This window comes from Rhinoderma darwinii, chromosome 3 (assembly GCF_050947455.1).
Source record: "Rhinoderma darwinii isolate aRhiDar2 chromosome 3, aRhiDar2.hap1, whole genome shotgun sequence".
Lineage (NCBI taxonomy): Eukaryota > Metazoa > Chordata > Amphibia > Anura > Rhinodermatidae > Rhinoderma > Rhinoderma darwinii.
In genome coordinates, this window is record NC_134689.1 from 54,740,732 (window position 1) to 54,753,252 (window position 12,521).

Genomic DNA, 12,521 nt, shown 5'->3' on the forward strand with positions numbered 1-12,521 from the left:
GAACTTTATTCACCGGCTGAGTTATAGTCATCTAAAGAAGCGCATAGCAAAATTGTGAAATTTGCTCTGGTCATTTAGCTGTAAAACAGCCTAGTCCTTAACCGGTTAAGGTATCTATCCATGCACATAGGCAATCTAGTGCATGGTACTTGGACGTGCTTGTTAACATGTCTGGATATCAGTTGGATCTCGGCAATAGTTTTAGCATCAACTACAATAGGTCCTGACTCTAAGGGTATGTTCACACGGCTTAGCAAAATACGTCTGAAAATACGAAGCTGTTTTCAGGCGAAAACAGCTCCTGATTTTCCGACATTTTTGTAGCAACTCACGTTATTCGCGGCGTATTTTACGGAACGTTATTGGAGCTGTTTTTCAATGGAGTTTCGCGGGCGTCTTTTTGCGCGCCGTATTTTGACAGCGACGCGTAAAATAACACCTCGTGGGAACAGAACACCGTAAAACCCATTGAAAGCAATGGGAAGATGTTTGTAGGCGTAATGGAGCCGTTTTTTCAGCCGTAAAACGCCCGAATTACGTCTGAAAACAGTGCGTGTGAACATACCCTAAAGCTGCACCCAGACAAAAGCTTCACTGCTAGCACTGAAACTGTGTTGCCATCTGCCTGGCTTCCCTATGGGCACTCTAATGTTTGCCCCAAGTGATTTTTCCTCATTCAAGTCAGTGAGGAAGAACATCACAAAATCACCAGGAATAGTGTACGCTGTGGCAAGAAACGGAAAGAGACTCTAAAGACTTCACAATGCACCAACACTGTTCAGAAATTCACAGCAACACACGAGGAACATCTAGCTACTGCAGTAAAACCAAAATGTGAACATGAAGGGTAAGTTCACACGTAGCATAAATACTGCAGATTTTCCGCAATGGAATTTGTTGCGGAAAATCTGCAGAATAATACAGTGGTAGCAAAGTGGATGAGATTTGAACAAGTCTCATCCAAACGCTGCGTAAATGTTGAGCAGAAAAAAACGCTCAGAAATTGACCTGTGGTGCGTTTTTTTTAATCCGCAGCATGTCAATTGTATTGTGGCGAGTTTTCCCCATTGAAGTAAGAATCTTTTTTTTATGTGCAGTTTTCTGCAGCAGAGATTCCAGTCGAAAAACGGCACCACAATCTTGTGCGTTTTTTTTGGCCGGAATTCCCTGTGGCACATAGGCCGGATAAACTGTGTGCTTTTACGCAGCGTATCCGTTCTGTGTGAACATAGCCGAAGTGTAAGCAAGGCCTAATGAATGTCTGGTGAATGATAGGACACCCTTAAGATAATTACACAGTGTACCTGTTTAGTTCGTTTTCTCAGTTGTTCTGTGAGCATCCCCGCCAGTTCATCCAGCTTTAAGAATGCCTAAAAACAAAGAAATATCAAAATAATCAAAATAAAAAACTGTGTAAACAAAAAAATGTGCTCAGAATTTAGACGCTCTGCCTGTTTCTGCTAATATATTTAAAGTGCAATGGCAAAGATTATGGGATTCTTGAAAGCTGTACACTGGATGACAGAAACACTCTCATTGCTAAGGGGAAGGGAACACATTAACATTATGATACATCTATACTATTTTCTATTGAAATGTCAGTAAATTATAATTGGAAGTCCCGTGGGGTCAGAAGGTGACAGTTATACAGAAATGAGTGGTACTTTTACCGGTACCAAAATTAGCAGTCAAATATGAATGGTATGTGTATATACAGTATATTATAACAACCTGAAAAGCATATTATAAAGCCATGCTACATACAGTACCTCATCTGGGGCTGTTTGGCATGTTATCAGAGCATCCAAAAAATCGTACAAATACTGAAAAATAAAAGAATTTGAGAAATAATTAGATTCCAAAATCATTTTCTTCACTTTGTCCTAAGAGCAGGCCATCTACTTGTCTGTTAGTACATTTTATATCACACACGTTTTTATCGTCTAAATGAATTTGATACATGGGTCCACACTTATCAAACAGTTTAAGACAGTTTTTGGTGTAAAATGCGACTTTAAAAAAAGTCACATTATGACGTGCACCGAATTTGCAGCTTTTCTCCTGACTTGTCAAATTTGCAAAGTGACTAGAAAAGTGGGCATTGTTTTTAATGGGAAATGTTTTATGCCACATTTATTAAGTAATCTAAGGGGTAAATTATGGCGCAGATCTACTACACCTGTTCATAAACTTGATTTTCTGCCTGTGAGAGTTCAAGTACACCAAATTTATTAATAGACGAGCGCCTGTTAATAAATTTGGTACAATTCACTCCAACTACCGCCTCCTCTTTGACTGGGGAAAAATACTCCACTATTTGTAAAGGTAGCCAGTGTTGTCATAAAACAAAATTTCTCAACAGTGTTGTGCACTGTTTTCTCCTTCACTTTGTACTTGTAAATCAGGACGGAAGAACTGTAACAAAAGAGCTATGAAAGCTTTCAGAATGGCAATGTCACAGGTAGACCACAGGCTAGCTCAACTAGTAGTCTGTGTATGGGATTATATGGTAAATTGACAATCTTTTTGTGTTCCCACTCAAAAAATTACCAAGTTAAAGGGTTACCATTCAATTTCATATTCATGGTATAGATCGTAAAAAATTAACAATGTTTTGCCATTTACATGTAAAAAAAATTATCCAGTGATCAATTTGTAATGACATTTACTTTCATAGTATGGCGCCACCTGGTGTTCAAAGAGTATAGCAATGTGCACGTCCAACTTATGAGCGGAGTGCTGGTGGACCGGTATGCTTAGTCATTCTCCCAATAACCAGTTCTCTGCATAGCGATCCACTGTTCACTGCAGAGAAGCCAATAGAAATAGCTTTCTGCCATGCTTGTCAGGGAAGGAGCATAGCCTCTGCAGTAGTATGGCAGTACAGCTCAGGAGACTCCTTCTCAGCTTGTTAAGATTGTAAAGCTCTGCATCTTGACAACAGATATAAACCCTGCACATGTCCACTCAGCCTTTATTGTTTTTTTTTCATTACATTTTCATTGGTTTCTTAGAAAATGTATACTATGGATGTCACACAGTATATATATTCACTACTCTGCATCCATTCAACTCTATGGTTCTGCGGAAGATAGCAGAGCACTGTTCATTTTCAAGATTAGTTTAATTAATTGCATGTTTTTTATTTTTTTCATGAGCAGACAAATCACTAGAAATGTGAAAAAAACTAAAACTTTTTCATAATATATATATATATATATATATATATATATATATATTATATATAGCAGTAATGCATATATGTTATATATAGCAGTATTGCATATAGCAGTAATGCAGATTTATTTATATTTAGTGGTTTAGGTGGAATTGGTGTTTGCAGTGTGCTGTCGACATTTTCTTGTGTGCTGTATAAATTTGCAGTCATAGGCGTACTTGCACCTGCATACATGTTTTGTTTCATTTTCCTAGAATGTGCTGTTCAAACTTTTGTGTTTCTTATATATTGTATACATGTGGGGGTAGTGACTGCCTATATTTTTGATCTTGTACTCTTCACATTTTGCCCTGGATGATTTTAAATTAGTTTAATGCTGCTTCCTACCATCTCCAGATTTATGCAGGTTTAGCCCCAATTCTGGCTGTATGAGCAGCGTTAGGGACCCACCTCATAGAGGGCACCTTGTCGTGGCAGGTGGGCTCACACAATTTGATTGTGCGCTAAGAACCTCACTTTTGTAAGTAGATTTAGCACATTGGTGTTCACAGTGTGCTGTCCAAATATTTATTTGTGTGCTGTGTGAAAATATATATATATATATATATATATACACACACACATATATATATATATATATATTATACTGTATGTATATTATATATACACTGTTGCAGACCTGTAACAATTAGTCTTCTTCTCTCTCCGTCAGCCTGGATCGCTGTGAGGGGAGAGTGAAGTAGGCTATAAAAAACAAACTATTTATGAATGTTTTTTCGGCAGATTTTTTACGCAGTTTGTAGATAAGATTTGTTGAAATCCATCCTGCTGCTACTGTATTAGGCTGTGGATTGGCCACAATGAAATACATTTCGGAAAATCCGCAGTATTTGCGAAACGTGTGAACATACCTTGTGGAAGATAAGTTAAGATAAACCAACTTTTTTTAGGTGGTTTTCGAAAACAAAAATTCTTTGTCTATTCTCACATGAGGAAAATACAATATACTAATTACAGCAAGACAAAGGCCCACATTTATTATGCAGTTTATGGCAGATTTTGGCAAGAACTGCAGCAAAAAAAACAAAAAACACAAACGGTGATGCGCAACAAATTTGTGCTATGATTTGTTTCTTTTCTTGTCGCTTGCCAAATTTGAAAACAAAAGAGACAAGAAAAGTGTGTGTCCAAAATGTGTAATAGTTTAGTTTACATTCAATAAGAAAAAAATAGGTGAACATTTTGGTGCAAATCTACACCTGCTCATAGCAACGTAAGTCTAAATAAATGTGGCCAAAGGGTTTTATCTTCATACTAAATAATTACTTACCGGATTTAGAAATTTGTAGGTCAGGTGAGCATTTTCAGCCAGTACATCCGCTGCAAGATCAAAATACTGCAGAGACATAAACAGTAGTCATTTATTAGTAGGTCACTTATCACATATTCACTATAAGGCTGGGTTCACACGTGGCGGAATTTCACTTAAATTCCGCTGCGGACACTCCGCAGCGTTAATCCGCAGCGGAGCCGTTTGTCCATTGACTTTCACTTTAATTTAGCAGTGTTCGTTTAGACGATGCGTAAAATTCCGCTGCGGAGCATAGGCTGCGGAGCGGAATTTGGTGTCCGCAGCATGCTCTGTCTGTTGCGGAGCAGTGGCGGACTCATGGCGGAATTTCTCTATTGACTTCAATGGAGATTCTAATTTCCGCAATGAAGTCCGCAGCTGTCATGCACATGTTATGTGTGCTGCGGATGCGTCTTGCTTTTTTAACTTGACATTTCTTCATTCTGGCTGGACCTATGTATTTCTAGGTCTACAGCCAGACTGAGGAAGTCAATGGGGCTCCCGTAATGACGGGAGCGTTGCTAGGAGACGTCTGTAAATAGTCACTGTCCAGGGTGCTGAAAGAGTTAAGCGATCGGCAGTAACTGTTTCTGCACCCGGGACAGTGACTACCGATCACAATATAGAGCAACCTGTCAAAAAAATAGAAGTTCATACTTACCGAGAACTCCCTGCTTCTGTCTCCAGTCCGGCCTCCCAGGATGACGTTTCAGTCTAAGTGACGGCTGCAGCCAATCACAGGCCAAGCACAGGCTGCAGCGGTCACATGGACTGGCGCGTCATCCAGGGAGGTCGGGCTGGATGCCGAAAGAGGGACGCGTCACCAAGACAACGGCCGGTAAGTATGAAATTCGTTTACTTTCACTAGGGAAAGTGCTGTCCCTTCTCTCTATCCTGCACTGATAGGGAGAAGGGAAGCACTTTTCCCGCAGTCCGCAGCAGCTAGTCCGCATCAATTTTCTGCACATTTTGTGCAGATCCGCAGCAGAATCTGCAACGCAGATTCTGTGCGGCATTGATGCGGACAGTTGCGGAGGAAATCCGCCACGTGTGGTCATGCCCTAACTAGAGTTCAGTTTAGGGATCCCAATAAAACACGCACTTGGGCAGTGTTACAATGCATTTCTGAATATAGACTAATATCATGCATACACACGGTTGTAGGAAAAAATGTTGATGATCTGATTGACTGTTATGGACCACACTGATTGAAGTGATGCCTTTAAGATTCTCCCAAAAAATGGAACCTTGATATGAAACATGACTCCATCAGATAATAAGACAGCATCATGTTGCCAGCACAACCAGACAAGCGATGTCCAGTAGTACTACATAGGCGGAGTGAGTATGGAGCAAGCTCATGGGCTGAGACCACTCCATACACAGCGGGTGTCAGCTATATATCAGAGCTGACACTTCGAACTAAGGCCCGGCATCGAAGATAACTCAGATTACGGCCATTTCACTGCTTAGATGCTGCAGTCCCTACAACACAATCGCAGGGTGCCGATGGGTTGTCATGGCAGCCAGGGCCCTAATAAAAGGTCCCCAGATCTTCCATGTTCATGCTGCTAGAGGCAGGGCTTAATAGGAGACAGCAAAAAAGCACAATACCCTGCAATACATAAGTATGGCATTGTATTGTGCAAGCAATCAAACGATCACATGTTCAATTCTCCCAGTAAGACAAAAAAAATGTAAACATTAAATAAAAAATAAAAAAAAAAAGGAAATCGTTTTTAGGAATATGGAATATTAAAGGTTTAGAATACTCCCTTTTTAAATTTCCCCTTAACAAGAATTTTTAATTTTCTACTAACTGTTTTTATTTTGCAAAAGTAGTACAACATAAAAAAAAAATGATGTGAATTTAGTATCACTGTAATCGAATTGACCAGCTGAATAAAGTTAACATGTCATTTTTGCCGCAGGGTGCATGCTGTAAAAACAAAACCCAAAAAACTACTGTTTATTCTATTCCACCCCACAAAATAAGTTTCACAATTTTCTTAGTACATCACATGGTTCATTAAATGGTGCCATTAAAAACTACAACTCATTCCGCAAAAAAAAAATAAAAATGGCTGCGGTGGGAAAGGGTTAAATTATAAAACTTATTTCAAATAAATATATCATTACCAAAACAGTATTACAGGGACAGAGTTTTACTTTTCATTTCAGTAAGGCCTCATTCACACGGCAGGGTTTCCCGGCCGGGTGCCGGCCGTTCATAAATCGGCCGGCACCCGGCTGCATTAGGAATGATAGACCCCTAATGGGGCTATTCACACGACCGATTTTTTGACGGCCGGAAAATCCGGCCGTCAAAAAATAGGACATGCTCTATCTTTGCCCGGGCACCCGGCCGCCCGGCTCCCATACAAGTCTATGGGGCCGGGTATTACACGGCCATCACCGGAATGTGTTCCGAGTGATGGCCGGGTTTCCCGGCGCTTGCGCTCTATCTCCTCCTCCTCACAGCGCAGAGTGCATGTGAGGAGGAGGAGTTGATGCCATTCTGGCATCGCTGTACACTGTGTTGCAGGGCCGGGGTGTACAGCAGGTGGAGGGAGCGCTGCGCTGGCTCCCTTCCCCTGCTTGTTAAAAGCACCCTGGCTCGGCGACACCTTCGATGGCGCCGCTAGTAGTAGTAGCAGCAGCTGCTGCTGCTGCTGCGGCTGCTACTACTGTAGCGACGCCACTATAGCAGAGCGGGGAGGTATCTCCCCGCTCTGCTATGTGCTAGCCGCACTTTAGCTCCTTGAAGGAGCGGAATCCCCGTGTTTTCGGGGATTCCGCTCCTGGACAGAGCGCTTGATGTCTCTGTCCATATCTGGGCAGTGACATCAGGGGAAACTCCTGAAGCGGAATCCCCGAACACATGGGGATTCCCCTTCAGGAGCTGCCGCTGATGTCACTGTCCGGATCTGCCCGGCCCGGCACGGATGCATAACTTTATGCAAACCGGCCGGGCAAAATGGCAGATTTTACCGGCCGACACTCGGGCTCGGGAACGACCCGGTCGTGTGAATCCCGCCTAAAGGCCAAACCTTGTGAGATCCTGACTGTAATGTGAGTTTCCAGCTTCTCTGGGAGGTACCAACTGTGAAGTGTTTGGGAGGGGGGCTATTCTACACAGCCTATGAATTGCAAAGTGGAGCTTTGTTCTAAGATCTTAAAGGGGTTGTCCAGTCCCATAAAATTGATGGCCCATTCTCAATATGTGATCGGTCGGGGTCGGACTCCCGGTATCCCCGCCGATCAGCTGTTTTGAAGGGGCCGCAGCACTCGCACGAACGCTGCTTCCCCTTCATTTCTACTGTTCACACTGTGAATCGCCGACACACTTGTAACAGCGGTTCACAGTATTACAGCCTTCTCCCTTTGAAGTGAATGGGAGAAGGCAGTAATACTATGAACCACCGCTTAGGATAGGCCATCAATATTATGGGACTGGAAAACCCCTTTAATTCTCTAATGCATCTTAAAGGGTGGCGAATCAGGCAAAATGCATATCAGGAAAAAATTTACTCACTTCTAACCTGGAGCTTGAGCCTACAGCAGACATAAAGGAAAAGCAGAAAGTAGGAGATAACCTGTGAGTGACAGGATTTATCTTCTTTGTATCTCTTCTTTGTATCTTCCTCTAGCCGACTCATAATACACATGAATCCATCTTATATAACTGATCATATAACTACATTCATCATAAAGTAAGATAGCAGCAGAGATCTTCACTGTGTACACATGCTGCACACGCAGTCTCCTCCGTGTGTGTGTGTGTGTGTGTGTGTGTCACTATATTAGAGAAGACATTTTTAATTTTCCAATTTGAAGAAGGATTTATATTTTGGTCTCCTATTGTTTGATGAGGTTTTCCAAAAGGTGATAAGTTCTCCGTAAAGCGAATTCCCGCTCAGAATGAAAAAAAAATGCGCATTTATGAGTTAATCAAAAGTTAGAATAATAGTCAAAATGTGCTAGTTTTCATTTTTTTTTTTTACTTTTTATATCTAGAACTGATTAGATACAAGATTAGTACTGTTGTCTGTATTCCTGGTTCTATAAATCAAGTCCGTAAAACAATTTAGGCTTATATCCCATCAGGAATAACAGTATAGGTATTTGTGGTCAGAAAGTATCACTTATTATAATTGGAAACCTTTCCATTCCTAATTAAAATGTACTAAGTCTAATAATAAAAAACAAACTGAACTATTAACCAAGTTAATGGTCTGTAAACATACAAAGGAAAAGAACAGCACCTTCTGGTCAGTACATAGTGTCAGATCATGTACAATCGGATAGGAATTTCATACCTCATACTTGCAGTACAAAAGTAAGAGATTTCCAAATGTCTCCGGAGGAAAAGGATTTTGCTGTAACAAAAACTGCAGTTTCTCAAAGCCTTCTGTGGGTTTGGCTTCCATGTTCATCAAAGCTTGATTATGAAGAGTAACTGGGTCAAGTTCCTGTAAAATGACATAATAAAGCTAAGTAAACACCAAGAAACAGACACTGAAAGTATTAGACATTTGTGAATGCCGCAGCCGGACATGCAGCTCTTAGCTCCACATAGTATATACAGTATGTACTAACAACTTACAATAAATAAGCAAAAGAATTATTCAGATACACAAACCACTGATCATAGTTTAGTAATGCTTTGCACCATGTTAGTCAGTGTAGACTTCTCAATTTGACAAATATGTCAAACTTCAATCAAAAGACAATGAACCCAGTCAACTTTCATGTTTCTTATGGATACAGTTCATAAAGGGAACCTGTCAGCAATTTTGAGGCCTCAAAACAGCTGGCAGAGCAATAAAGGGGAGAGGGTGAGCATTTTAAACACACCATTTTGTCTTGGTCATGCAAGTTGCATGATCAAGAAAATTGTGTGAAAATTCCCCCTGATGCGCCGATCACTAAGGCGGGACTTGATGTGCAAGAGCTTCTGCACTGCGTGCTGCAAGCCCCGCCCCTCTGCTTTGAGTGACGGCTCTATAAACCTCCTGATTAATCGCTAGAGCTGTCACCTAGTGCAGACAGTGGCACTTGCGACCGCCGTGCCGGGTGAATCAAACGTCAGTCATGCAACATGCATGACCGACAAACAAAGTATGTTTAAAATGCCTTCCCCCTCCTCTAAACTGCTGACAGGTTCCCTTTAAATTGTAGGTTTACTATTGACAAAGTCATACTTATATATTAGCGAATCATCAATCAATCATCTATTATATACTTATTATTGGAATCAGCCCCTTAGCAAGCTGGAGCTTTCCCAGAGATTCCACAGATAAATCTAATTTCTTATGACGTCACCCCCTGCCACTCTGTTGGCATACTAACATAGCATACTACATTCTGCTAAAAAATAAGCAGAATAAAGGATGCCACCTGAGTGTGCCGACAAAGTGATAAGGATGTCATAAAGAATTGGCATCCTTTCTTCTGCTGATGGTTTAGCAGCAAAGATAGGGATTTTTTATTTCCACTGATTTCACTCCTGCAAAACATTTAGGGCCCTTTTACACTGGCCAATAATCGGGCAAACTGGGCAACGATCCGCCGATGAATGAGAAAACATTCATCGGCTGATCTGCTCGTTTATGCAGCAATAAATATTATCGTTGTCGGCAGCGTATCTCCCCGTGTTAACAAGGAGACGTGCTGCCAACATGATAGAAAAGTATGGGGAAGAGCGATCGCTCACCCCCATACATTACTGATCATTGCTCATTTAGAAAGAAGCAACCGAGCGCCGATAAATGAGCTGCCTCGTTGATTGGCGCTCGTTTTCACGGCCCATATTGGTCACTGTAAGGATACCTTTAATGATTATACGCTTAGTGGCATTACTAGAAAGAGCCCCCTTTATCCTCTGGACAGCCCGGATTCCATGCATTGGAGCAGGAAACATTCCTTAAACCCTGGTCCATGATGACATGTTGTCCATTGGCTTGTATGTAGTGAACCAGAGTTTGCTCTTAGTTATTGCCTTTCTGTAGTTAGGCATTAAAGGGAAACACATTCATGGCACTGTTATTGTTTCTCTCGACTTGAGATCAATATATTGTTTTATAATAGACTTACATCTGCGCTACATCAAGACCACAGCCTTACCTCTTCTGATCGTGGAGGCATATCTGTCAGAGCTTCTTGAGCTGCTTCATCTACAAGAACAAATGAAATAGCAAATGCTGAGGAAACGGTGGTGTTCTACTTTATATATTATAATATATTATACACCAACATCAATTATATGTTCTGATCTTGGGGACCTCAAGGGGAAAGTTGCTGATGGATGGAATGGGATTATTTATTTTATACGTCATTCATAGATAAGGGATCTATGTATATATCCTGGCCATATGGATAAGATGCATGTAAACAAACTATCCCTTCTACGCCAGCAGCCCACGAGTTACTGTAGACAGAAATGGAAACAATGACTCCGGCACTAGTTATTTCACACAATATTTTAGATGCCTAAATCTATTTTTTAGTAATACTAAACTAATATGTCATAAGAAAATGAAAGACAGATGTGGACTTACAATTTTTTAACTGATACTCAATGGCAGCCTTCAGGTTAAATGCTTCAATCAGTGCCGTTTCATGCAGTACCAAACTGTTACCCACGCTACGGACATCAATTCCTTCTGTTGTCATGCCAACCCCCAGCTCTGGAGGGTAATACAAAGAAACAATCAATGAAAAATAGTTCTCATAGGACCCTTTACACTTACATAGAACTATAAAAGCTTCTTTTATAACGAAGTATAACGCTGATGACACAAATAAATACTTAAAAAAATGATGCGCCTGCGATTGCCAGAAGAGCATACTGAAAAATTACAATGGCTTAAAAGGATATATATTGTTTTACTAATTAAAACCATATTTTTTTTCTAAACGGTTTTTAATTTTTGATTGTAGATTTTTTTTTTTTTCTGTAAATGATTATGGGGGCAGCCATCTTGCTTGAACTGCTGTTAACAGCATTTAGAGATGATTTACAGCAGCCACATGGTCCATAGGAACCTGTGAACAGGAGATCTATTGATTTGTATGGGAGAGTGTTTTCGACATGCTCTGTGACCTGTGCAGTGGTCATTGTGCAGGAAGGGATAAGAGGGGAGCTGTGTCAATCACGTACTGTTACTAATGGATCCAGTGTTATATATATATATAGAGGTGTTACCTTTAATTGTAATCATGCCTGCGATAATAATGAGATGATAATGAGATTTGTTTTTATTAGAAAAAAAAATTAATTTTTGAGATACAGCTTCTATGCATCCTGGGTACATAGAAGCTGTATATTCAGCTGAAACCCGAATACGTTAGGTCAGTGGAACTGACGGCTTAGTTGACAGCGGGTCCTGCGTGTCTCTTAGTGATCGATAATAGGTGGATCCTGTATGACCCGCTGTCACTGAAGCCGTCAGTCCTGCTGACCTGATGGATTCAGGTTTCAGCGGAATATACAGCTTCTATGTATCCAGTACACATGGAAGATGTATCTCAAAAAGTAAATTTTTTTTTAGTACAAGTACATTTTTTTTTTAATACAAAGTTGCATTAAACACTAAAAAAAAAAAAAAAGTCTTCAAAGGTTTCCATAGCCTTTAATTTCATTCACATGAATAAAAAAAAATGGCTGCACGTTAGCATTATACCTAAAACATGTTGATTTTAAATATATCCAACATCTTTACCATAGAAGCCTACCTGGATGCTCCCGGATTCCATGTTCTATAATATCTGAAATGTACTTTAATGCGGGCACATATTGCTTCATGCTGTAGTAACATAAGGCAATGCTGTAGGATAAGTCTATCCAAACAAAAGAAAAAAAACTTTGAGAAATTATGAATGACAATGTTGACAATATAATGCAAAAACATATACAATGCTTGTTTACTTTTGCTACTACCAAGCACGAATATCAGATTAATGCAATTTTACTATTATAACAATATTGAT

At 40.4% G+C, this 12,521-nt stretch overlaps 2 protein-coding genes across 3 annotated transcripts in view; one reads left to right on the top strand and one right to left on the bottom strand.

Annotated features, from left to right (window-relative positions):
- Positions 1-12,521, top strand: part of LOC142748938 (uncharacterized) — a 148,153-nt gene that overhangs the window by 71,091 nt on the left and 64,541 nt on the right. The window lies entirely within an intron of this gene.
- Positions 1-12,521, bottom strand: part of LOC142748937 (intraflagellar transport protein 70A) — a 73,217-nt gene that overhangs the window by 44,197 nt on the left and 16,499 nt on the right. For both annotated transcript variants that reach the window (XM_075856351.1, XM_075856352.1), the window contains exons 6-12: positions 12,267-12,371; positions 11,090-11,218; positions 10,656-10,705; positions 8,849-9,001; positions 4,509-4,574; positions 1,770-1,823; positions 1,305-1,370 (exon numbers count right to left, since the gene is read on the bottom strand). In XM_075856351.1, the coding sequence (XP_075712466.1) occupies positions 1,305-1,370; positions 1,770-1,823; positions 4,509-4,574; positions 8,849-9,001; positions 10,656-10,705; positions 11,090-11,218; positions 12,267-12,371 (623 nt within the window). The remainder of the gene's footprint in view (positions 1-1,304; positions 1,371-1,769; positions 1,824-4,508; positions 4,575-8,848; positions 9,002-10,655; positions 10,706-11,089; positions 11,219-12,266; positions 12,372-12,521) is intronic.